Here is a 26054-nt window from a genome sequence, read left to right as displayed (position 1 = left end):
GGAATATAACTTGTTGTACAGAACATAAATGAGAATATACAAAACTTCTGATTCTTGATTTATGTACTATGAAATGATTTTGTTGTTGAATGAACATTTATTAGTTATTATATAAGTAACAATACATTAATTGAATTTAAAAATATTTTTGTCTCACGACTGATAAAATAAAATACAGTGTACTTGAGAAAAAAAATCTACAATCATCAAGGCCTAAGGTAAAATTAATCATTAATATAAATTGTATGTTAATTACATCTAAAAAAAATAAATGAAAAGCATCAAAATTTTGAAATCAGGAAGATAAACCTTAATTTTACACTATAATGAATTTTAAAAAAAAATGATAAAAATACCACTACAAATCTAATTGATAGAGTTTTAATTCCTCTTGTGCAATATATCATATATGAACCGCAGCCAATTTTATTTTGAGTTAATATATGATAAAATTTTATCAACATTTAAATACATGTATACCTGGTAAAGTCAGGATGACAGATATAAGGCTGTCAATCTACACAGGTCTGTATATGTAATAACTACAGGTATCTAACACAGGTGTCCAGTGGCACTGTCCATTAGGCTACCTGTATACAGGGATTTGTGGTCACACCTGACTGGACGTAGTGCACTAGTTTACCTGTAGCTTAAATATAGTGCACTACTAGTTTAAACGTAGTGCACTAGGGTGTGAAAATTAGCTTACACTCAACTGTAGGTCCTCAGCCAAACAAATATCAAAACTGAAACCTCCTTCACTGAAGTATGCAGATTGATGAGTGTATACGTAGGGGATGATGAGTGTATAGGAAATGTCTCTTTTACAAAAAAAAATGAGCATACAAATGTACATTAGCGTAGGAGTGACTGTTTTAGAAGCAAGTGGTTTTTTTTTGCATTAGCATTGTCAACTTTTCTCAAAGTTTCATACAACAGTTTTTGGCCAATTACTGATCAACACCAGACATTTATTGATATCAACTGGGCGACATAAATATGATAATTTTATACCCTTTCAGCATTCCGTTATTATATTTGATGACATTGACTATCTATGCTGTATAGGAGTAGACCTACAAGCTACTATTAACTTTTTTAAGTGTCATGATCCCTCTAAGTTCTGCGAAGTTTTATACTCTCCCTCTGGTCCTCTTCAAATGTTCAATAGGCTTTGTATAAGATGTTCCCCATGTATTTTCATTGATTAAACCATGACTTACCACATGAAAGGCTTACACTGGAGGTATGGACGGGTTACACAAAAACGGTACCGGTGGAGGCGATCTTGAAAGTGACAGGAAGTGTGTATGGAAGGAACGATAACTCCAACTAGATCAAGGCATTGGGGCGAAGGAACCGCCAGGCTGTCAAAGCTGCAGGTATTATACACGCTTTAATAACTGATTTTGTGCGGTCATTTTAAGAGTATTAAACACTTTATCTATATTCATCTCCGTGACACTTACAACGTAGAGTGACACACACAGTGAACTGACTGAACTCGTGTTTTGGGGGTCACGATCATTATGATTATACAAATTACAGTACAGGTCGGGAGAAGTCTTTGATTACTAACGTTATAATCTATAAGAGCTATATAAACATTAGCAAATTGAAGCATTTCTGCCAGAAAAGGCATACCTGATAAAAAGCGAGAGTTATGGTTTGTAGGTGCATGATCCATGTGCTTGGTTGTTACAATACCGGTGTAACGTTGAAAATGGACCCCGTGGAAAATGGAACCAAATATTAAATTTTCTTTACATAAGCTTACTCGTTGAAAATGGACCCTGTTGAATATTGAACCACATAAAAGTATTGGATCTCGGTACCTGTTTATATTGTCATAGACCACAGGTGCCTGATTCGTTTTATAAAATAATAACATGTAGGAGTACATATAAATGAGATTTATATGTACTCCTATATGTTATTATTTTATAAAACGAGTCAGGCGCCTGTGCATAGACGTTGCAATAAGATATGCTTACATGCTACAATGTATAAACGATATTGAAGGACAATGGTAAAATAAAATGGCCCATGACCTTAGGTGACCTTTGATATCACATTAGGCTGTTATGAAAAGTGTATATAAAATGTATATAATAATTATGTACATTGATTAACACTTTAACTCAACACATTTATTGATATTTTGACCCGTGACCTTAATTGAACCTGATAATGACCTTTCGTATAACTTTACACTGTTTTAAAATATGCATATAAAATGTATACGACATTGATCGACATTGATTAACAATTTGACCTGTGACCTTTGGTGACCCATATAATGACCTTTGGTAAAACTTATCACTGTTATTAGATATTCATATGGCATGTACACGATATTGATCGACATTGATAAGCAATTTAACCTTTGACCTTTGGTGACCCAGATAATGACCTTTGGTATATATTCAATCTGTAATAGGTTATGCATATGAAATGTATATGATATTGATCAACATTGAAACACAATTTGACCTTTGACCTTCGGTAAGCCATTTAATAAACTTTGGTATAACTTAGTACTGCTATATAATCACATAGCATGAAAACGATATAGATCAACATTGATAAACATTTTGACCTATGATCTTTGGTGACCCATATAATGACCTTTTGTGTAACTTTTCAACTATATACCCATATGGCATGTTCACGACATTGGTCCATACTTTTGAAGAACCTGACTTGTGATCTTTGGTGTCAATTTTAATGACCTTTGGTATAAACTTCAAACTGTTATTTGATATACATACTCTTACGTACATACGATGTTAATCGACATTGACCTTTGAAGTTTGGTGACACATATAATGACATATTGTATAAATATTAACTATCATAAGCTACATAAAACATGTATACGATATTGATCGACATAGATTTGTCCAATTATGTTTTCGGTAATTTATTCATTAACCAAGATCCACTGTAACGTTTGAATATGGAACTGGTGTCACTTTGAAAATCTAATAACCGGGGTAATGTTCAGCAAATAATATGGAAGTTGGTCAGTGGAACCGGGGTCATTTTAAACTAATGATATGGAAATGGGTCAGTATATTGTGGGGTCCATTTTCAACATTGAATATGGACCTGGGGTCATTTTCAGTAAATAATATGGAAATGGGTCAGTATGTCATGGGGTCCATTTTCAACGTTGAATATGGAACCGACAATATACTGATCCATTTCCATATATGTTTAAAATGACACAGTTCCATATTCAACGTTGAAAATGGACCCCACAACATACTGACCCATTTCCATATTATATGTTTAAAATTACACCGGTTCCATATTTAAATGTAACAGCGGATCTCAGTTTACGAATAAATAACAGAACGTTTAATACGACAAATTGTTTATCCGTGTCGATCATATCATACGTTTTAGATATACCAAAGGTCATTATATGGGTCACCAAAGGTCAAATAATCAACCAATGTCGATCAATATCGTTTACATGTCATATGCATATCTGATAACAGTGATAAGTCATACCAAAGGTCATTATATGGATCACCGAAGGTAACAGTCTAATTGTCAATCAATGTCGATCAATATCGTGTACATGTCATATGCATATCTGATAACAGCGATAAGTTATACCAAAGGTCATAATATGGGTCACCAAAGGTCAAAGATCGAATTGTTTACCATTGTTGATCAATATCGTATATATTTTATATGCATCTTATACTACAGTTTAAAGATATACCAAAGTCAGTATATGGGTCACCAAAGGTCGAAGGTCAAATTGTTTATCAATGTTGATCAATATTGTATACATTTTATATGCATATTATATACTACAGTTTAAAGATATACCAAAGGCCATTATATGGGTCGACAAAGGTCAAAGGTCAAATTATCAACCAATGTCAATCATTATGGTGTACATGTCATATGCATATCTGATAACAGTGATAAGTAATACCAAAGGTCATTATATGGGTCACCAAAGTTCACAGGTCAAATTGTCAATCAGTGTCGAGCAATATCGTGTACGTGTTAGATGAATATCTTATCATAGTGATAACTTATACCAAAGGTCATAATATGGTCACCAAAGGTCAAAGGTCAAATGTTTTACCAATATTGATCAATATTGTATACATTTTATATGCATATTATACTACAGTTTGAAGATATACCAAAGGTCATTATATGGGTCACCAAAGGTCAAAGGTCAAATTATCAACCAATGTCGATCAATATCGTGTACATGTCATATGCATATCTGATAACAGTGATAAGTTATACCAAAGGTCATTATATTGGTCACCAAAGGTCACAGGTCAAGTTTTCAATCTGTGTCGATCAATATCGTGTGCATGTTAGATGAATAATTTTTCATGGTGATAAGTTATACGAAAGGTCATAATATGGGTCACCAAAGGTCAAAAGTCAAATGTTTTACCAATGTTGATCAATATTGTATACATTTTATATGCATATTATACTACAGTTTGAAGATATATCAAAGGTCATTATATGGGTCACCAAAGATCAAATTGTTAATCAATATCGATCAAAATTGTATGCTTGTTTAATTGTATACACAGACTTGTATCTTATAACAATGCTATTATTCAGAGAAACATGTACATGTGGCTCACTTTTCAACGGGTTCCGTTTTCAACAGGCTACACGTGGAAAAGAGAGACCTGATGGGGTCCATTTTCAACAGGAGGGTCAGTTTTCCACGGCATCCTGTTTCCATTTTCAACATTGAAAATGGAACCGGGTTCCATTTTCCACGGGGGGTCCATTTTCAACGTTACACCGGCAATAAAATTGAAATTTTACCTATGTATTTTTCTATACTACCATACATGTATAAATAAGTACTGTTTGGTAAGTTTATCACCGTTTAATCCTCTAAGATTGTCAAATAGACGTGGAACATCCTCTCATTTTAATTTTAATCTTATGCGCGGAAACCCAGCTTGTGTTTTTCAAAGAATTATTTGAAGTGTCTTATTGTCTGTGTTCACTTTGTAACAGGAGCATGTCGGGTCCAGTTTGCGTACATCAAACTGCACCCGACTCGCCCTTGTGGACCAACAACCCAGGTTCGATGGGTAACTTGTATCTGTCGTATAGAGTGAGAACAAACGTCTTGAACTACAATTAACCATTTATTAATGATGACATAAACATTTACAACATGAAATTACATGGAAACAGACAACAGCATAGGCCTAGCTATATCTAACATCCTAACCTAAAACCAACCCCCATACCTGTACGACCTCACTAAACCCAACATCCCGACTAATACTACCCACCCAAGACCCTGCATATCCACGCGAACACAACATTAGTACTGGCAAGGAAGACGTAACAGTACACAGGAAACTAATCCATCAGACTGCCCAGTATACGATACACCACCCTGAATGTATCCCACTTTTAACAATACAAAACTATAAGGACCAATCACAACAGAGGATACACAGGCACGACAGACACTGACGAAAAAGCAAGCGACTACGAACAATGCACGACAAAAACAGCGACCAGAGACAGCACACGTGAACAGAGGACTAGCAAAGGTCAAGGTGACACAGGTACAAATACAAATGTAGTACAGACACAACATATAGACATGATATATAGTTATCGTTAAGCTTAACCCTGTCAGCTTAACCTGTCAATACATATACGATAACATCCCCCAATACAACTATAACGTTAGATCCACATTTATATATGTACATCTACACGTATATATTGCAAACTTGGAAGGTTTATTTTATAACCAAATAAAGTGTGTGTCTCTTATTGGCTTCGTTTTTGTGCAGTTACTCCAACAAATGTCAACAGATTTTCTTCAAACTTGATAACAAGGTTAAATGCCTTAAGGGGTTGGCAGAGTCCAATTGTCAGTTTTGCCTGATATTGTTCAAGGGAGTTATGGCCAATTAACTAAAAACATTGTTTTCTGCCATTTCTGTGAAACAACAGTTGTGAACAGATTTTCTTCAAACTTGATGTCTTAAGAGCTCAGCCGCTTATGACAATTATTGACCCTTGATGAACGAAAATTTTATCATTCAATTGGGAGATTCAAAGTTAACTTGTACCCATTCAAAGTCATACCCACAAACACATACCAAAATTTTGGCGAAGTCGTACCTGCAAAACAGGCAAACTGGTACTCAAGTGTGGCGAACCCGTAATAATAATTGATTGATAATTGTACTAGAGTACATAAAACAGCATATTATATGCAGTTCTCTGTTCTAAGGGCTCCCCTGGTCACTCATTAAAACTATTTATTGCATTTTTGCCACTCAAATATAGAAATTTATCAAAATAATGACACTTATATTTTCACTGCAGCTATGAGCAGTGAAAATATAACATTTTGCAGTGGAAATATAAGATTTTGCAGTGTGAAAAAATTATAATTAAATACAAAGTCAATTTAATTACATTTATGATGAGGATTCAGTAAGTTTTTAAGCACTTTATTTTGAGGTGGAGGGCTTCTTACTTTTGGTATACATTGTATAGACAACGAGCCAGATTACTCCTTTTAAGTAAGAATACATATCACGTGACCAGCGAAAGCGTCACTACTACTTTTACAAAGAGATCAGGTCAAAGGTAAGAAGCCCTATTCATTTTTTAAACCCTCCACCATCCCCTCGACTCCGCCTATTAAGTTGGCTTGAGAGAGGAAATAGTAGTTATATAACTTCTATTGATATTCTATTATAACCTGCGGTGGCGGTTTTTTTGCACCTCACCTACAATTATTTGGTATAATGTTTAGATTGTACAATGATTTATTGTAATGTTGTTCAGTGTGGGACAACATGTATTGTTACATGTTTTTGCGTCATGTAATTTTTTAGGAATAATACGGCCAAAATTCTATCAAAAAAAAAGTTTTGCAGTGAAAATATAAGTTTTCCGTTTTTAACCAATCAGAGCTAACCTTTGTATTCACCTCGTTGAAATTTGCTGATTTTTCCAGTCGAAGCGGAGATAGATAAAGTGGTTAGTTTGCTGTATTTCTGAAATATTCTGACTAGTTTTTGACAAAATACTCACTTGACGTTAGCTATTCATGCACATATTCTCCGATAACAGCAGAAAACTCTTAAATTGCATTGATCAGTCCTTTCAAAATGGCACCGTCAAGTTGACGTGGAGTAACGTCACAAAGAGATGACGTCATTACTGATTCCCGCACTTTTTGAAATGCAATAAAAAGATAATTGAATGGTTTCCAATTAAATGTACTTGTATGACAGAATATTTCGTTATTTTTCACTCGTGCTCCGAGTATCAATATCAATATTCTGTCATATTCGTGAAATATATGTTTTATTAAACGAGAACCCATTCAATATCCTCTATTTATTTTGGAATACATATAATTTTCATATTCATTTTAGAATACAAAGTTTCCGATATTATCTCAAGTTCTAAGAAGTAATCGTAACTGATGAAATAATAAGTTGTTATTTGTATTTTATTTCGGGTTTCAATGTGTTACATTTGTGGGACTTCAGTGGTGCATTTCGGTATTATACAATCATTCGATCGAAGTGAAATTTTGCATGGTCAGATAAAGGTGTCATAAGTACATGTATGTTACAAAACAAATTATCAAAAAATATTAATTAATTCCTGGGCGTGCAAAATGTCCCTGGACACTCCCTGGTCACTCATTAGGTACACCCATATATAATTTTTCATTACAAGGACGTCTATTTCATTTCAATTATTTTTGTAAGATGCATATGAGTTCGCCAATTTCTTTGGGTACGAGTCTGCCACTTTTAGGTACGACTTCGACATCGTTGGGTACGAGTTTGCCAATTTTTGGTACAAGTTTGTTTGGATACTGGCTGGAAAGGGTACAAGTTAGCCATAATTCATTCAATTGAGCTATATGTAATGCCATGTCTACTCATGATCTGTTATCATTATCTCCAAAATGTTTATTTGTGACATGTCAGAAAAGCCAGGGAATATAAAATCTCATGAATTTGCTTCTTGTTAACGTCTTTGTGTTTATCATTTCAGTATATCATGGATCTGCTGTCCAGTGTCCCAGATTTCAATGTAGTTGTGTTGGTGTCCTTGAGTGTAGTCCTTGTGGGTAAGCTGGTCCACAGCTACCTCCGGTATACTCGCTGGGTAAAGGAGTATGATCTCCTTCCTGGAAGTCGGGAAACACACTGGTTCTGGGGTCACATGCACTTGGTAATTATTAGGCCTTACAGAACTTTACCTGATCTGATATCATGAATGCAATCACAACACAACAAAATATTTCATTATTTGCCATGGGATTAAGCACACATTGTGGTTATGTGTTACATGCAGTAATCAGTTATAAAAATACTATACAAATTCAAGCCTTATCTCTCACTTCAGGAATCATTGCTGTGAGATATCCTTAACAGATATCAATTCAGTACATACTGAAAATACAACAGTAATACTGAAAATACAACAGTAATACAACAGTAATACTGAAAATACAACAGTATTACTGAAAATACAACAATAATAGTGAAAATACAACAGTAATACTGAAAATACAACAGTAATACTGAAAATACAACAGTAATACAACAGTAATACTGAAAATACAACAGTAATACTGAAAATACAACAGTAATACAACAGTATACAACAGTAATACTGAAAATACAACAGTAATACTGAAAATACAACAGTAATACAACAGTATACAACAGTAATACTGAAAATACAACAGTAATACAACAGTATACAACAGTAATACTGAAAATACAGCAGTAATACTGAAAATACAACAGTAATACTGAAAATACAACAGTAATACTAAAAATACAACAGTAATATACTGAAAATACAACAGTAATACTAAATAGCCCAAGTTTTCTCTGGCCCCAACACCAGACATTTTGAACATACCTCCATACATCTGTTAGACTGTACCTGATGTTGGGGTCAGAGGAAACATCAAAATTTCTTTTTGTTTATTAAACCTGACAGTTTTACTTTATCGTTAGTAGATAGTAGATGGTGTTTATTTGATCTTGCAATAATTAAAAATACAGGTTACCCCAGGTTTCTCTTAAAGATTATTATATTCAAACTGCATGTTAATAATCCAAAACTCTTGACAACATTCAGTAATTACTTAGGACTTCATTAACAATCAGAATTCAATCCAATCATTTGACTTTGATCTGTTTAATTGAAAGAAAACTTTGTTTACCTTTTGAATAATTAATCTGAGATGTGTTTAAACATACACAGAATTGTCTAGATTTTGTTATCAGTTGTAATTATCCTCCAGGAATTCAAACCAAAAAGACATTAAATTCAATATGATATTTTATGTTTGGACAGTATCCTGGACCAAATGAAAAGGGGTTGGCATTCCAAAGATTGCGTACACGTCAGTTTCCACTCTTCCATCGGATTTGGATCAGCTTCTTTCGTTGTGTATTAATCTGCCACCATCCAAAATCTGTGAAGGTTATACTGAAGACTTCAGGTATAAATGTGATATATATAAACATCTTTAAGGTTTGGTTTAGTATTGTTTAAGATCATATTAACAGCTAAATTAATTTAAAGACATTGTCCCCTTTTTTGCAAAATGCAATCATATGTGGTGAATATGTTTTGGGAGGCTGCAATATGTTTGTGTTCGTCTCCTGGCTTGGAAATGATACCAACTTTTTAGTGCTGGCTTCAGTGCTACCTCACTGAAGCCTACTGCAGAAGACACCCAGCAGGACACCTCACTTGGTCACATTATACTGACAATGGGCAAACCAGTCGTCTCGCCCCTAAAATGCTGAGTGCTAAGCAGGAACAGCAACAACCATTTTGATAGACTCTGGTATGTCTCTGCAAGGGGAACAGAACCCAAAGCCTTCCTCACAGGGGCGAACGCTCAACTAAAGGCCAAAAATGATGCAGTTATTAAGGGAGAAATTAGGAAGTATAAAAGTTGCCAGAAAGAAGAGACAAGATAAGATCCCAAATTTAGTCACCTCATATGCTCATACAATGGGGACATGTACAGCGGGAGCAATTCTTATGTCCTACATTGTACCTGTAGGACAGAGAGTAGCATGGTAAGTCCCAATCCTACCTGTAGGACAGAGAGTAGCATGGTAAGTCCCAATCCTACCTGTACGACAGAGAGTAGCATGGTAAGTCCCAATCCTACCTGTAGGACAGAGAGTAGCATGGTAAGTCCCAATCCTACCTGTAGGACAGACAGTAGCATGGTAAGTCCCAATCCTACCTGTAGGACAGAGAGTAGCATGGTAAGTCCCAATCCTACCTGTAGGACAGAGAGTAGCATGGTAAGTCCCAATCCTACCTGTACGACAGAGAGTAGCATGGTAAGTCCCAATCCTACCTGTAGGACAGAGAGTAGCATGGTAAGTCCCAATCCTACCTGTAGGACAGAGAGTAGCATGGTAGGCTCCAATCCTACCTGTAGGACAGAAAGTAGCAAGGTAGGCTCCAACCCTACCTGTAGGACAGAGAGTAGCAAGGTAGGCTCTAATCCTACCTGTAGGACAGAAAGTAGCAAGTAAGGCTCCAATCCTACCTATAGGACAGAGAGTCAACAAGGTAGGCTCCAATCCTAACTTAAGGACAGAAAGTAGCAAGGTAGGCTCCAATCCTACCTGTAGGATGGAAAGTAGCAAGGTAGGCTCCAATCCTACCTGTAGGACAGAAAGTAGCAAGGTAGGCTTCAATCCTACCTGTATGACATAAAGTAGCAAGGTAGGCTCTACTCCTACCTGTAGGACAGAAAGTAGCAAGGTAGGCTCCAATCCTACCTGTAGGACAGATAGTAGTAAGGTAGGCTCCAATCCTACCTGTAGGACAGAAAGTAGCAAGGTAGGCTACAATCCTACCTTTAGGACAGAAAGTAGCAAGGTAGGCTCCAATCCTACCTGTATGACATAAAGTAGCAAGGTAGGCTCTACTCCTACCTGTAGGACAGAAAGTAGCAAGGTAGGCTCCAATCCTACCTGTAGAACAGATAGTAGTAAGGTAGGCTCAAATCCTACCTGTAGGACAGAAAGTAGCAAGGTAGGCTCCAATCCTACCTGTAGGACAGAGAGTAGTAATTAAGGTAGACTCCAATCCTACCTGTAGGACAGAAAGTAGCAAGGTAGGCTCCAATACTACCTGTAGGACAGAAAGTAGTAAGGTAGGCTCCAATCCTACCTGTAGGACAGAGAGTAGTAATTAAGGTAGACTCCAATCCTACCTGTAGGACAGAAAGTAGCAAGGTAGGCTCCAATACTACCTGTAGGACAGAAAGTAGTAAGGTAGGCTCCAATCCTACCTGTAGGACAGAGAGTAGTAAGGTAGGCTCCAATCCTACATTTAGGACAGAAAGTAGCAAGGTATGCTCCAATCCTACCTGTAGGACAGAAAGTAGCAAGTTAGGCTCCAATCCTAAATTAAGGACAGAAAGTAGCAAGGTAGGCTCCAATCCTACATGTAGGACAGAGAGTAGTAAGGTAGGCTCCAATCCTACCTGTAGGCCAGATAGTAGCAAGGTAGGCTCCAATCCTACCTGTAGGACAGAAAGTAGCAAGGTAGGCTCCAATCCTACCTGTAGGACAGAGAGTAGCAAGTTAGGCTCCAATCCTAAATTAAGGACAGAAAGTAGCAAGGTAGGATCCAATCCTCCCTGTAGGACAGAAAGTAGCAAGGTAGGATCCAATCCTACCTTTAGGACAGAAAGTAGCAAGGTAGGCTCCAATCCTACCTTTAGGACAGAAAGTAACAAGGTAGGTTCCTATCCTAAATTAAGGACAGAAAGTAGCAAGGTAGGCTCCAATCCTACCTTTAGGACAGAAAGTAGCAAGGTAGGCTCCAATCCTACATTTAGGACAGAAAGTAACAAGGTTGGCTCCAATCCTAAATTAAGGACAGAAAGTAGCAAGGTAGGCTCCAATCCTACCTTTAGGACAGAAAGTAGCAAATTAGGCTCCAATCCTACCTTAAGGACAGAAAGTAGCAAAGTAGGCTCCAATCCTACCTTTAGGACAGAAAGTAACAAGGTAGGCTCCAATCTTAAATTAAGGACAGAAAGTAGCAAGGTAGGCTCCAATCCTACCTTTAGGACAGAAAGTAACAAGGTAGGCTCCAATCTTAAATTAAGGACAGAAAGTAGTAAGGTAGGCTCCAATCCTACCTGTAGGACAGAACGTAGCAAGGTAGGCTCTAATCACCAATGAATCAATAGTTTTACTTTGTAGATACACAGCTGTTTGGTTAATGATGAAATACAGTTTAAGCTGCATTATAAGATGGCTTTGTTGGTACAGAACCCAAACCTACTGAGCCTGGTACATCCTATGTGTTGGGTAAAAGATGGCTGGGGAATGGCCTACTTCTGGCAAACGGTAAAAGATGGGCTAGAAATAGACGACTACTGACTCCAGCTTTCCATTTTGATATTTTACAACCTTACATGTCTGTCTACAATGAGGTCTCGGACACTTTACAGGTGAGTAAAACATCTAGGTAAGATATAGGTTAACAGATGGTATAGGATTGTCTATAACGAGGTCTCAGACACTTTACAGGTGAGTAAACATCTAGGTAAGATATAGGTTAACAAATGGTATAGGACTGTCTACAACGAGGTCTCGGACACTTTACAGGTGAGTAAACATCTAGGTAAGATATAGGTTAATTAACAAATGGTATAGGACTGTCCATAACGAGGTCTCGGACACTTTACAGGTGAGTAAAACATCTAGGTAAGATATAGGTTAACAAATGGTATAGGACTGTCTACAATGAGGTCTCAAACATTGAAGTAGACATTTGTGTGAAGATATCCATGGTCAAAATACTGATTAATGATTAATTCAAAGTACATTTTGTATGATATTAGTTCTAAGTCTGAGTCAATAATTGCATGTCCTGTATGAATTTCTCCATCATGTTAAGAATGTTTTTGTTTGTAGAGAAAAGTGGAGGACTGCTGTAAGAAAGGCCAGTCTTTTGAACTGTTTAACAATATTGGTATGGCTTCCCTGGACAATATCCTTAGATGTGCATTTTCTTACAAAAGTGATTGTCAGGTTCTAGGGTAAGTAATACTGGTGTCAGGTTTTAGGGTAAGTAATACTGGTGTCAGGTTTTAGGGTAAGTAATACTGGTGTCAGGTTTTAGGGTAAGTAATACTGGTGTCAGGTTTTAGGGTAAGTAATACTGGTGTCAGGTTTTAGGGTAAGTAATACTGGTGTCAGGTTCTAGGGTAAGTAATACTGGTGTCAGGTTTTAGGGTAAGTAATACTGGTGTCAGGTTTTAGGGTAAGTAATACTGGTGTCAGGTTTTAGGGTAAGTAATACTGGTGTCAGGTTCTAGGGTAAGTAATACTGGTGTCAGGTTTTAGGGTAAGTAATACTGGTGTCAGGTTTTAGGGTAAGTAATACTGGTGTCAGGTTCTAGGGTAAGTAATACTGGTGTCAGGTTTTAGGGTAAGTACAGAAAACATTGTAGTTGGTCTACCTCTTTGAAAATGATATTGTAGACAGTTTACCTCTTTATAAATGATATTGTGGACAATTTAACTCTCTGAAATAGACATTGTAGACAGTTTCTATATGAAAATGCTTTGCATTTGAAATTGATTTTTTAAAGGCAGTGTTACAGCGTTTATATTTAAACCTCAGTCAGTAAAATATTTAATTAATTAATTAGTTCACATTAAATATTTATGAGTGCCATTGGAATCAATATAAAAAAAGATAGACCCATTAATATGTAGACTTGTAATTGCTGACCTCAACCTAACTTTGCTTCATGAATTAACTGTTAATAATCATTACAGACCAACAGTGATTTAATTTCCTTACATCAACAGAGACAGCCATCCTTATGTAAAGGCCGTAAATGAACTCAGTGACCTCTGGGTCTCAAGGTCACTGTAAGTAGACATATACTGTTTATTCAATTAAACAATAAAAAAATGATTGATAATCAATTTTATGTTGGATTAAATAAGTAATGATTTTAAGATAATGTAAAAAGTTGGATTGACAATTTCAAATCTCATACAGTGTAAATATGTATAAACTTTCAATCATTTGTATGTGACTTTTAAAATTAATAGTCTCGGATCACATTTATCATTGTTTTCTATGGTATGTACATTGTTTATATAGCATGTTATATTATAGCATGTACATTATGTGAACCATCAACTGATGTCAATTTCTGTCTTTACCATTTGTCCTGTTTTTGTATAAGTTCAGACTTAATTAATCGCATATTATATGCAAGAAATAGGAATTTATTATCTACAATATACGTACTGTAAATGTGGAAATTTACGTGAGGGGGAAACTTACGCTAATTACACTGAGTCCTTTTGATTGCGTATTACTTTGATATCAATTTGCGAAATCTCGAAATGCAAATAAATGTGGATTGATCGCAAAAATTACCCCAACGCATATAGTTTACATATCGAAATCGCGAAATTAATCCCCCGCGAAAATAAACGTGTTTACAGTGTAGTGAGTATTATGATATTACTGTAACAAATTGTTTACAATTTCGTCTTACATTTTATACAACCTATTTCATTTAGAATACACAAGTTATTCAAATTGTTTAATTTTTAGTCATTCATGAAAAATTATGCAATAATATAAATTTTGAGTACGATCATTTATTATATTCACAGGAATATATTTCACTTCTTCGACTTTATCTATTTCCTGTCTGGAAGCGGCCGTCAATTCAAAAAGTACACTGATTATGTTCATTCTGTAGCGGAGGACATTATCCAGAAAAGACAGCAGACACTTGTAAGTAACTAAACAACATGTTGTGTGGTTGTGTGACCTGTGTACATCATGACATGTCGTGTGGGTGTGTGTCCTGTGTACATCATGACATGTCGTGTGGGTGTGTGTCCTGTGTACATCCTGACGTGTCGTGTGGGTGTGTGTCCTGTGTACATTATGACATGTCGTGTGGGTGTGTGTCCTGTGTACATCCTGATGTGTCGTGTGGGTGTGTGTCCTGTGTACATCATGACATGTCGTGTGGGTGTGTGACCTGTGTACATCATGACATGTTGTGTGGGTGTGTGTCCTGTGTACATCATGACATGTTGTGTGGGTGTGTGTCCTGTGTACATCATGACATGTCGTGTGGGTGTGTGACCTGTGTACATCATGACATGTCGTGTGGGTGTGTGTCCTGTGTACATCATGACATGTCGTGTGGGTGTGTGTCCTGTGTACATCCTGATGTGTCGTGTGGGTGTGTGTCCTGTGTACATCATGACATGTCGTGTGGGTGTGTGACCTGTGTACATCATGACATGTCGTGTGGGTGTGTGTCCTGTGTACATTATGACATGTCCTGTGGGTGTGTGACCTGTGTACATCATGACATGTCGTCAGGGTGTGTGACCTGTGTACATTATGACATGTCGTGTGGGTGTGGGTCCTGTATACATCATGACATGTTGTGTGGGTGTGTGTCCTGTGTACATCATGACATGTCGTGTGGGTGTGTGTCCTGTGTACATCATGACATGTCATGTGGGTGTGGGTCCTGTATACATCATGACATGTCGTGTGGGTGTGTGACCTGTGTACATTATGACATGTCATGTGGGTGTGGGTCCTGTATACATCATGACATGTCATGTGTGTGTGTGACCTGTGTACATCATGACATGTCGTCAGGGTGTGGGTCCTGTATACATCATGACATGTCATGTGTGTGTGTGTCCTGTGTACATCATGACATGTCGTGTGGGTGTGTGTCCTGTGTACATCATGACATGTTGATGGTTTCTAATTCTCAGTTTGATTCTGGAACTTTGATTCAGCTTCATTCAATTTTTAGGTCACCTGAGACAAAGTCTCATCATGACATGTCGTGTGGGTGTGTGACCTGTGTACATCATGACATGTTGTGTGGGTGTGTGACCTGTGTACATCATGACATGTTGTGTGGGTGTGTGTCCTGTGTACATCATGACATGTCATGTGGGTGTGGGTCCTGGGGCCAAAAAGGGTCAAATTGATTAAAACTTCAAAAATCTTCTTCTCTACTCTCAGATAAGTTGGAATCAAACACTCTTCATAGATGGAAGGGTCTTTAGGCGTTTTACCAAAATTTTGAATTTCATGACCCAGCTGGGGTCTCACGTTTGCCCCTGGGGAGGGGGTAAACTTTACTATAGTTTATATTGGGAAATCACATTTTTGACTATTGTTTGTTGGATTTCTATTGGAATTCATTCTAACTTGGTTTAAATTATCAGCTTGGGATGACAGTTTGATGGTATGTACATGTTGGAACTGACTGACCCCCAGGGGCTGATGGGTGGGGCCAAAAAGGGTCAAATTAACTGAAATTTAAAAAATCTTCTTCTCACAACCCAAAAAAGGCAGAATTAAATTAATTAATAGATGGAAGGGTCTTAAGGTGCTTTACTATAATTGTGAATTTCCTAGCCTTGCAGTCTCATGTTTGCCCCCATGGGAGGGGATAAACTTTACTATAGTTATATGGAAATCACATTTTTGACTATCATTTGTTTTTTTTGTTTTTTTTTTAAATTCATTCTTAATTTGTTAACATTATATATATATATAATTATCAGCATGGGATGACTGCTTAATGGTATGCACATGTTGGCCCTGACTGTGTGATCCCTTAGACTGATATATTATATTGGGTCAGGCCAAAAAGTGTCAATTAAATTTACTGAAATATTTCAAATCTCAGGTGACCGTTAAGGCCCATGGGCCTCTTGTTGTAATGAAGTTACAGCCAGTACACAATGTACCTATGAAATGTTGTTTTGTGGTGATCATTCCCTAAGATGTTAATTAGGGTATGTGGCATCATATTTTTGTTTTACAAAACTTGCTTTCAACAGCAGCTGTGTAGTATGTACACAATAATAATCACCATTGCTATATTTACCAGGTGTGGTGTTATACAAATTGTTCCTACTTACAGGAAAATGAAGGTCTACCAACTCAAACAAATGGACGTAAATCACGATATCTCGACTTCCTTGATATATTGTTAACAGCAAAAGATGAAAACAACGTAGGAATGACACCATTAGAAATTCGTAACGAAGTGGACACTTTTCTTTTCGAAGGTAAAATTTAATGTTTTTGTTACATGATTGTCGCTGTCTCTTTGTTTTAGCCTACCTGGTGAAAAATTGTGTTTGAGCACAACTCACTGTTTTGTTTCTTTTCCTTTGTTCTTCTTTATTTATAAACATCTTATTTGATAAAAACTATAGATTCTATGGTCATGGTATGACAGGAAGCCCAATGAATTACATTGGTCCATTAATCTCGACCTAGGTTATGGGTACTTTGTATTGTACAAGGTGATAGTCAGTGTAGCTTGTGTATACAATGATTTAGCTGACAGTAGAGCTGAATTCAAATTCTTGTCGCGGCACTCTACAGGAATGTTTTTGCTGTTTTTCCACATCCTTGCCCAACAAAATCTCACAGTGGTGCATGTTATTGAGAGAATTTTCCAAATCTAAATAACAAAAGAGGACCAGTGACTTGGCCTGGCATAGTGTCCATAGTGTCCATAGTGTCCATAGTGTCCATAGTGTTCATAGTGTACATAGTGTACATGGTGTCCATGGTGTCCATAGTGCCCATAGTGTCCATAGTGCCCATGGTGTCCATGGTGTACATAGTGTACATAGTGTCCATGGTGTACATAGTGTCCATAGTGTCCATAGTATACATAGTGTCCATAGTGTACATAGTGTCCATGGTGTACATAGTGTACATAGTGTCCATAGTGTCCATAGTGTACATAGTGTCCATGGTGTACATAGTGTACATAGTGTCCATAGTGTCCATGGTGTACATAGTGTCCATAGTGTCCATAGTGTCCATAGTGTACATAGTGTACATAGTGTCCATGGTGCACATAGTGTACATAGTGTCCATAGTGTACATAGTGTCCATGGTGTACATAGTGTACATAGTGTCCATAGTATACATAGTGTACATAGTATACATAGTGTCCATAGTGTACATAGTGTCCATGGTGTACATAGTATACATAGTGTCCATGGTGTACATAGTGTCCATAGTGTACATAGTGTCCATAGTATACATAGTGTCCATAGTGTACATAGTGTCCATGGTGTACATAGTGTACATTGTGTACATAGTGTCAATGGTGTACATAGTGTACATATAAGTGTACATAGTGTACATATAAGTGTCCATGGTGTACATAGTGTACATAGTGTCCATGGTGTACATAGTGTCCATGGTGTACATAGTGTACATTGTGTACATAGTGTCAATGGTGTACATAGTGTACATATAAGTGTCCATAGTGTACATAGTGTCCATGGTGTACATAGTGTACATAGTGTCCATGGTGTACATAGTGTCCATGGTGTACATAGTGTACATAGTGTACATTGTGTACATAGTGTCAATGGTGTACATAGTGTACATTGTGTACATAGTGTACATAGTGTCCATAGTGGTCATAGTGCTAAATGTGATGTCTTAACGCAGCTGGTGGAGCATGCTTCTTCTGCTGTTGTTTCAGTTGGGAAGCTTGGCAGGAATGTGTTTTCCTGTTCTTTCATGAAATATTCATGTTAAGTTTGGCAAAATACTTTATTTATGCCCTGTGTTAATGATGGATTGGAAATGATAAACTTGTGTCTTTGTAGGCCATGATACTACAACAAGTGCCATGTGCTGGACGCTGTACTCGCTAGCCCAGCACCCGGAGTGGCAGCAAAAGATCCAGGCTGAGGTGGACAGTATCCTTGAGGGGAGGGACTCTGACTATATAGAATGGTAGGTTGTAGTTGGAGGGGTGGGACTGGGACTATATAGAATGGTAGGTTGTAGTTGGAGGGGTGGGACTGGGACTATATAGAATGGTAGGTTGTAACTTGAGGGGTGGGACTGGGACTATATAGAATGGTAGGTTGTAGTTGGAGGGGTGGGACTGGGACTATATAGAATGGTAGGTTGTAGTTGGAGGGGTGGGACTGGGACTATATAGAATGGTAGGTTGTAGTTGGAGGGGTGGGACTCTGACTATATAGAATGGTAGGTTGTAGCTGGAGGGGTGGGACTCTGACTATATAGAATGATAGGTTGTAGTTGGAGGGGTGGGACTGGGACTATATAGAATGGTAGGTTGTAGTTGGAGGGGTGGGACTGGGACTATATAGAATGGTAGGTTGTAGTTGGAGGGGTTGGACTGGGACTATATAGAATGGTAGGTTGTAGTTGGAGGGGCGGGACTGGGACTATATAGAATGGTAGGTTGTAGCTGGAGGGGTGGGACTGGGACTATATAGAATGGTAGGTTGTAGTTGGAGGGGAGGGACTCTGACTATATAGAATGGTAGGTTGTAGTTGGAGGGGTGGGACTGGGACTATATAGAATGGTAGGTTGTAGTTGGAGGGGTGGGACTCTGACTATATAGAATGTTAGTTTGTAGCTGGAGGGGAGGGACTGGGACCATATAGAATGATAGGTTGTAGCTGGAGGGGTGGGACTGGGACTATATAGAATGATAGGTTGTAGTTGGAGGGGTGGGACTGGGACTATATAGAATGATAGGTTGTAGCTGGAGGGGAGGGACTCTGACTATATAGAATGGTAGGTTGTAGCTGGAGGGGTGGGACTGGGACTATATAGAATGGTAGGTTGTAGTTGGAGGGGTGGGACTCTGACTATATAGAATGGTAGGTTGTAGTTGGAGGGGTGGGACTGGGACTATATAGAATGGTAGGTTGTAGTTGGAGGGGAGGGACTGGGACTATATAGAATGGTAGGTTGTAGCTGGAGGGGTGGGACTGGGACTATATAGAATGGTAGGTTGTAGTTGGAGGGGTGGGACTGGGACTATATAGAATGGTAGGTTGTAGCTGGAGGGGTGGGACTGGGACTATATAGAATGGTAGGTTGTAGCTGGAGGGGTGGGACTGGGACTATATAGAATGGTAGGTTGTAGTTGGAGGGGAGGGACTGGGACTATATAGAATGGTAGGTTGTAGTTGGCGGTGAGGGGGAATCAGCTGTTCAATTTTGGTCTTTACAGTAATTGCAAAGAAAGAAATCAATTGAATTTGAATGTATATTTTCAGGAGCGACTTAGGAAAGTTGGAAAATCTGACGTTGTGTATAAAGGAAGGTCTGAGACTACATTCACCTGTATCTTTTATACAACGAAACACCACACAGCCATTTGTGGTCGAGGGATACCATATACCTGTGGGGACCTCAGTAGCTATTCAGATCTACAACCTACATCATAACCCAGATGTGTGGGAGGATCCCATGGAATTCCGACCGGAACGCTTCCTTCCAGAAAACTCAGTCGGTCGCGATTCTTATGCGTTTGTTCCATTCTCAGCTGGGCCTAGGTAGATTTTTGTTTTGTTAATATACCAAATATTCAAATCTCGTCTATAGAATGTTTCCTTCATTTGTACCCCTGTAAAGTGTCATATCCACTTGTCCAGAGTTTTATTTCTTCAAAGGACATCTGATGTTTGGTGTTCAACACAGGATTTCTTAATCAGTAGAATTAAGTTTCTGCCCTGTAACCTTGAAAAATACCAGCTGGTTCTTACTGACCCAATCAGCTCACTGCAAGTTAATTACCTTGATCTTTTAATAGAATGTTAATTTTATTTCAGAAACTGCATAGGTCAACATTTTGCCATGAATGAACAAAAGGTCACACTTGCTCGGCTTCTGAGAAGGTAACATAAAATTGTTATTTTTATAAAAAAAAATTGTCCAGGCAATAAGCATGGTGAAATTTGAAAATTTAGGAAAGGAAACCCCAAAGGAACCACCTGTATTTTGATTGCTCAATCTTGTTATACATTCACAAATTTTGATATTTATATATTATAATAACACGTTCTCCTTACTGTTACAATCTTGTTATTGTTATATACACCTGGTCATCAATCTTGTTATATACACCAATGACCAGAGATCTTAAGTTCCCAATTATATGACATTTCAAAATATGGAGGCCCGTCATTCAAATATATATAGTGTTGCACCATAAAGCATTAAATTTCTTTCTGTGTTTGGTAAGTAAATTATACCTACATAATGTATTTGATTGTGTTGGTGTTGATATAAACATGTTTTGATCTGAAACGGATTAAATACTGTAACTTGTTTTTGAAACGATCAGTAAATTTTTGAGACTAATTATGATGTCTGTGTACATTTCTGATAGCCTCCATCTAAAGTCTTCACCGGTCAGAGAGGCTTCTAATGGAGGAGATTTACATTGATTTCCAAAATTTAGATTATACAATGTAGTCATACAACTTATAAAACTATTAGTCTGTGCTATAATATCTCCTGGTATATAATTATAAAACTATAAGTCTGTGTTATAATATATCCCAATATATAATTATAAAACTATAAGTCTGTGTTATAATATCTCCTGGTATATAATTATAAAACTATAAGTCTATGTTATTATAATATCTCCTGGTATATAATTATAAAACTATAAGTCTGTGTTATAATATCTCCCAATACATAATTATAAAACTATAAGTCTGTGTTATAATATCTCCTGGTATATAATTATAAAACTATAAGTCTGTGTTATAATATCTCCCAATATATAATTATAAAACTATAAGTCTGTGTTATAATGTCTCTGATATATAATTATAAAACTATAAGTCTGTGTTATAACATCTCCTGGTATATAATTATAAAACTATAAGTCTGTGTTATAATATCTCCTGGTATATAATTATAAAACTATAAGTCTGTGTTATAATGTCTCCTGATATATAATTATAAAACTATAAGTCTGTGTTATAATGTCTCTGATATATAATTATAAAACTATAAGTCTGTGTTATAATATCTCCTGGTATATAATTATAAAACTATAAGTCTGTGTTATAATATCTCCTGGTATATAATTATAAAACTATAAGTCTGTGTTATAATGTCTCCTGATATATAATTATAAAACTATAAGTCTGTGTTATAATGTCTCTGATATATAATTATAAAACTATAAGTCTGTGTTATAATATCTCCTGGTATATAATTATAAAACTATAAGTCTGTGTTATAATATCTCCTGGTATATAATTATAAAACTATAAGTCTGTGTTATAATATCTCCTGATATATAATTATAAAACTATAAGTCTGGGTTATAATATCTCCTGGTATATAATTATAAAACTATAAGTTTGTGTTATAATATCTCCCAATATATAATTATCAAACTATAAGTCTGTGTTATAATATCTCCTGGTATATAATTATAAAACTATAAGTCTGTGTTGTAATATCTCCTGGTATATAATTATAAAACTATAAGTCTGTGTTATAATATCTCCTGATATATAATTATAAAACTATAAGTCTGTGTTATAATATCTCCTGATATATAATTATAAAACTATAAGTCTGTGTTAATATAATATATCCCAATATATAATTATAAAACTATAAGTTTGTGTTATAATATATCCCAATATATAATTATAAAACTATAAGTCTGTGTTATAATATCTCCTGGTATATAATTATAAAACTATAAGTCTGTGTTATAATATCTCCTGGAATATAATTATAAAACTATAAGTCTGTGTTATAATATCTCCTGGAATATAATTATAAAACTATAAGTCTGTGTTATAATATCTCCTGGTATATAATTATAAAACTATAAGTCTGTGTTATAATATCTCCCGATATATAATTATAAAACTATAAGTCTGTGTTATAATATCTGCTGGTATATAATTATAAAACTATAAGTCTGTGTTATAATATCTCCTGTTATGTAATTATAAAACTATAAGTCTGTGTTATAATATCTCCTGGTATATAATTATAAAACTATAAGTCTGTGTTATAATATCTCCTGGTATATAATTATTATAAAACTATAAGTCTGTGTTATAATATCTCCTGGTATATAATTATAAAACTATAAGTCTGTGTTATAATATCTCCTGGTATATAATTATAAAACTATAAGTCTGTGTTATAATATCTCCTGTTATATAATTATAAAACTATAAGTCTGTGTTATAATATCTCCTGATATATAATTATAAAACTATAAGTCTGTGTTATAATATCTCCTGATATATAATTATAAAACTATAAGTCTGTGTTATAATATCTCCTGGTATATAATTATAAAACTATAAGTCTGTTATAATATCTCTAATATATAATTATAAAACTATAAGTCTGTGTTATAATATCTCCTGGTATATAATTATAAAACTATAAGTCTGGGTTATAATATACACTGGTATATAATTATAAAACTATAAGTCTGTGTTATAATATCTCCTGGTATATAATTATAAAACTATAAGTCTGGGTTATAATATCTCCCGATATATAATTATAAAACTATAAGTCTGTGTTATAATATCTCCTGGTATATAATTATAAAACTATAAGTCTGTGTTATAATATCTCCTGGTATATAATTATAAAACTATAAGTCTGGGTTATAATATCTCCTAGGTTATTTCTTTAATAGTAAGTTTCTTTTTGTGTGATGTGATTTTTAATTTGTTGATATATTTCTCCCATCAGGTTCACCCTGGAGTTAGACCCTGAACATGAAGTGTCGAAGAAGATTGGCATCGTGATGCGTTCTGCCAATGGCATCAAAGTTTTTGCAAAGCCAAGGAAACTAATCAAATAACGTAGTTTGAATGATATCAAACAGGTTACCAAGGTTAAACCAAGGAAGCTCCCTTTATTAGTTAGTGTATAAACCAGTGATTAAATGATACAAAAAATCGTCATAAATATCATGTGTCCCTGATGAGACACATGTAGAACATTCCTAAATTTTATATCGATGATTGTTAGTTTATTATGAAATGTTAGTGATTATTCATTTAATCTTTTACAATTTTACAATTACAATTAATATGTAATACTATGTATTGTCAGTGATTTTAAAATTATATCATCAGAACAAAATGATTTTCAAAAATGAAACAAATGAGGGAGGATACATGTATGTACTGGACAGGTGTTGTCTTTCTTATATCAATGCAAATCATGATAAATATAGTCATAAAATTAAAAACCAAAGAATTTATTATTATTATTTTTTTACATACATAACTTGTGTAATGTTTTTAGTTAATGTTGAGTGTTGATTTTATGTGTTGGTCTTGTTTAAGACTTTAATTGTTATTAAATGGCCCTAATTAGAAAGATGATTTTTATTGGTTTAGTACTGTCACAAATATTGTTTATCCTCTCCAAAAAGGAAATAATTAAAAAAGGAAACGTTAACCGTGATAGGTGTTATAAATCATTAATCATCGTACTTTATCTGGTGATTGCTTTTACAATTATAAATTTGTTGACTTTTTGATTCAGGTTGTTTTGATTTTTGAAAATGATATGCTTATAGCTTTAAAGCCACACACTCCCGAAGAAACATATATCAATGTTTACATATATCAATGTTTACATTTTGAGCTTTTTACAGTTTTCGGATTTGATACATACCTAACAGATTATCGTGAATCAGAAACTGAAAGAAAATGTGTATTTATGACAGTATACGGAGAATTCCCAAAAATAATAACTGTGGCTGCCGGACCAAGTTTCTCTGAAAATTAGATTCTGCCAAAAAAAAGACGCAAACGTGAGTGGAATCGGCAAAACCAAAGTATTTCCTTAGAAATGGATATGATTCGTTGGAACTTAGCAAGAGAAAAAAAGGGAATAAACTCGAATTCCGATTTTGCCTGACGTCTATTGGATTGCTGGTTAGCTTTTGAACATTGTCAACTTCACTGATCTAAAATTTTATCAATGTTTTGTTGTATATTGCTACATTTTAAATTTAAGTATTCAAATGTAAACTATGTTTGTTTATTTTGTTTAGTTACTTTACCTGGGTATTATGCGAATATTCTGTTAATATGTTTAAATGAAAGCATTATTAGGCAAAGTTCATGTATGCTTGATATGTAAACAACGGCCATTTGTGTAGTTTATGTGCAGTGCACCCTGTTATAGCCTCGTTCTCGGCTCCGTGGCAAATCTCGCGATAAATATAAATGCGGCGAGATATTTTTATACACTGAAGGGATGTCTCAAGGACTCCCCCGGTCAAGCGTCCTGGCCAGTGGTCATTTTAATGTTAGGAGCGGTGAGGAGAGCGTGAATGAGCATCTTGGATTGCCATTAATACATGTACATGTGTTCAACTAGAATTTTAGGTTGTTTGGGAGTATGTGGCTTTAAGATCTACACAGTTATTTGATGTTAGTTTTTAAGAGCACAATTATCTTATGAATAGATGTTTTTTGTGTGTTCTATAATTTTTATGTATTTATAGAGTGGCTAGATCAGATAATTTTTTCCCTGTAAATCAAGTTTCCTTGACAACAGTATTAACAATGTTCTTGAGATCTTTCATATTTTAAATCCTTTTCCATATTTTCTATGTATTTTGTATGGAACAAGATTTAAAAAAGAGAAAAACTAATTAATGCACAGATACAAGTATTAATTACGACATCATAATCTATGATATTCTGTACTTATTATTATAACTCCAATCCCAATTAATACATGTAGTATGCAGTTATGGCCCTGGATGCAGGGTAATATGAAGCTTTGTTTACCCAAATGTATCATATTTCCCGAGGGAAATATGAGAGCTGAGAATATGAGGGTTGCTGGAGGCACGCGCTTCCGGGAGATATGATTTTTTATTTCCCCTCCACACGATACGTTTTAGCTAATCACAGGCACTGTTATAAACATGAGGCATGATCATACTTGTTATCTACTCCAACCCCAGCTAAACCCAAAACATTAACATTTTACAATAATCAACAAAATCCAATTTATAGTGTAATACAGAAAATTCAGAATATGTTCCAGATAAACATGTATAGATATAAGTACAGAGGAAGTAGACAGGACAACTTCAGACCCAAGATTGCTGAAGTGG

The 26054-nt window shown here is 35.6% G+C and overlaps 1 protein-coding gene across 1 annotated transcript; it reads left to right on the top strand.

Annotated features, from left to right (window-relative positions):
- The first annotated feature begins 1338 nt into the window (after positions 1-1338).
- LOC117331288 (cytochrome P450 4F6-like) lies at positions 1339-24627 on the top strand. Its single transcript, XM_033889899.1, has 12 exons — positions 1339-1382; positions 8065-8244; positions 9385-9532; positions 12348-12529; positions 12996-13120; positions 13899-13961; positions 14724-14847; positions 17027-17174; positions 18747-18876; positions 20182-20460; positions 20737-20802; positions 23660-24627. Exons 2-12 carry the CDS (start codon positions 8071-8073, stop codon positions 23769-23771), a joined length of 1551 nt encoding a protein of 516 aa, XP_033745790.1. The 5' UTR covers positions 1339-1382; positions 8065-8070; the 3' UTR covers positions 23772-24627.
- Positions 24628-26054: the final 1427 nt, after the last annotated feature.

This window comes from Pecten maximus, chromosome 7, assembly GCF_902652985.1.
Source record: "Pecten maximus chromosome 7, xPecMax1.1, whole genome shotgun sequence".
In the NCBI taxonomy this organism is placed as follows: Eukaryota; Metazoa; Mollusca; class Bivalvia; order Pectinida; family Pectinidae; genus Pecten; species Pecten maximus.
Note: the sequence above shows the minus strand (reverse complement) of the source record. Positions and strands in the feature narration are given on the sequence as shown.

Bases quoted from the DNA above. Each gene is read 5' to 3' on its own strand.
- LOC117331288 (XM_033889899.1), top strand. From the start codon at position 8,071: ATGGATCTGCTGTCCAGTGTCCCAGATTTCAATGTAGTTGTGTTGGTG. The intron at 9,533-12,347 runs GTATAAATGTGA...TTGTTGGTACAG, and splicing joins GGTTATACTGAAGACTTCAG to AACCCAAACCTACTGAGCCT. The intron at 17,175-18,746 runs GTAAAATTTAAT...GTGTCTTTGTAG, and splicing joins GGACACTTTTCTTTTCGAAG to GCCATGATACTACAACAAGT.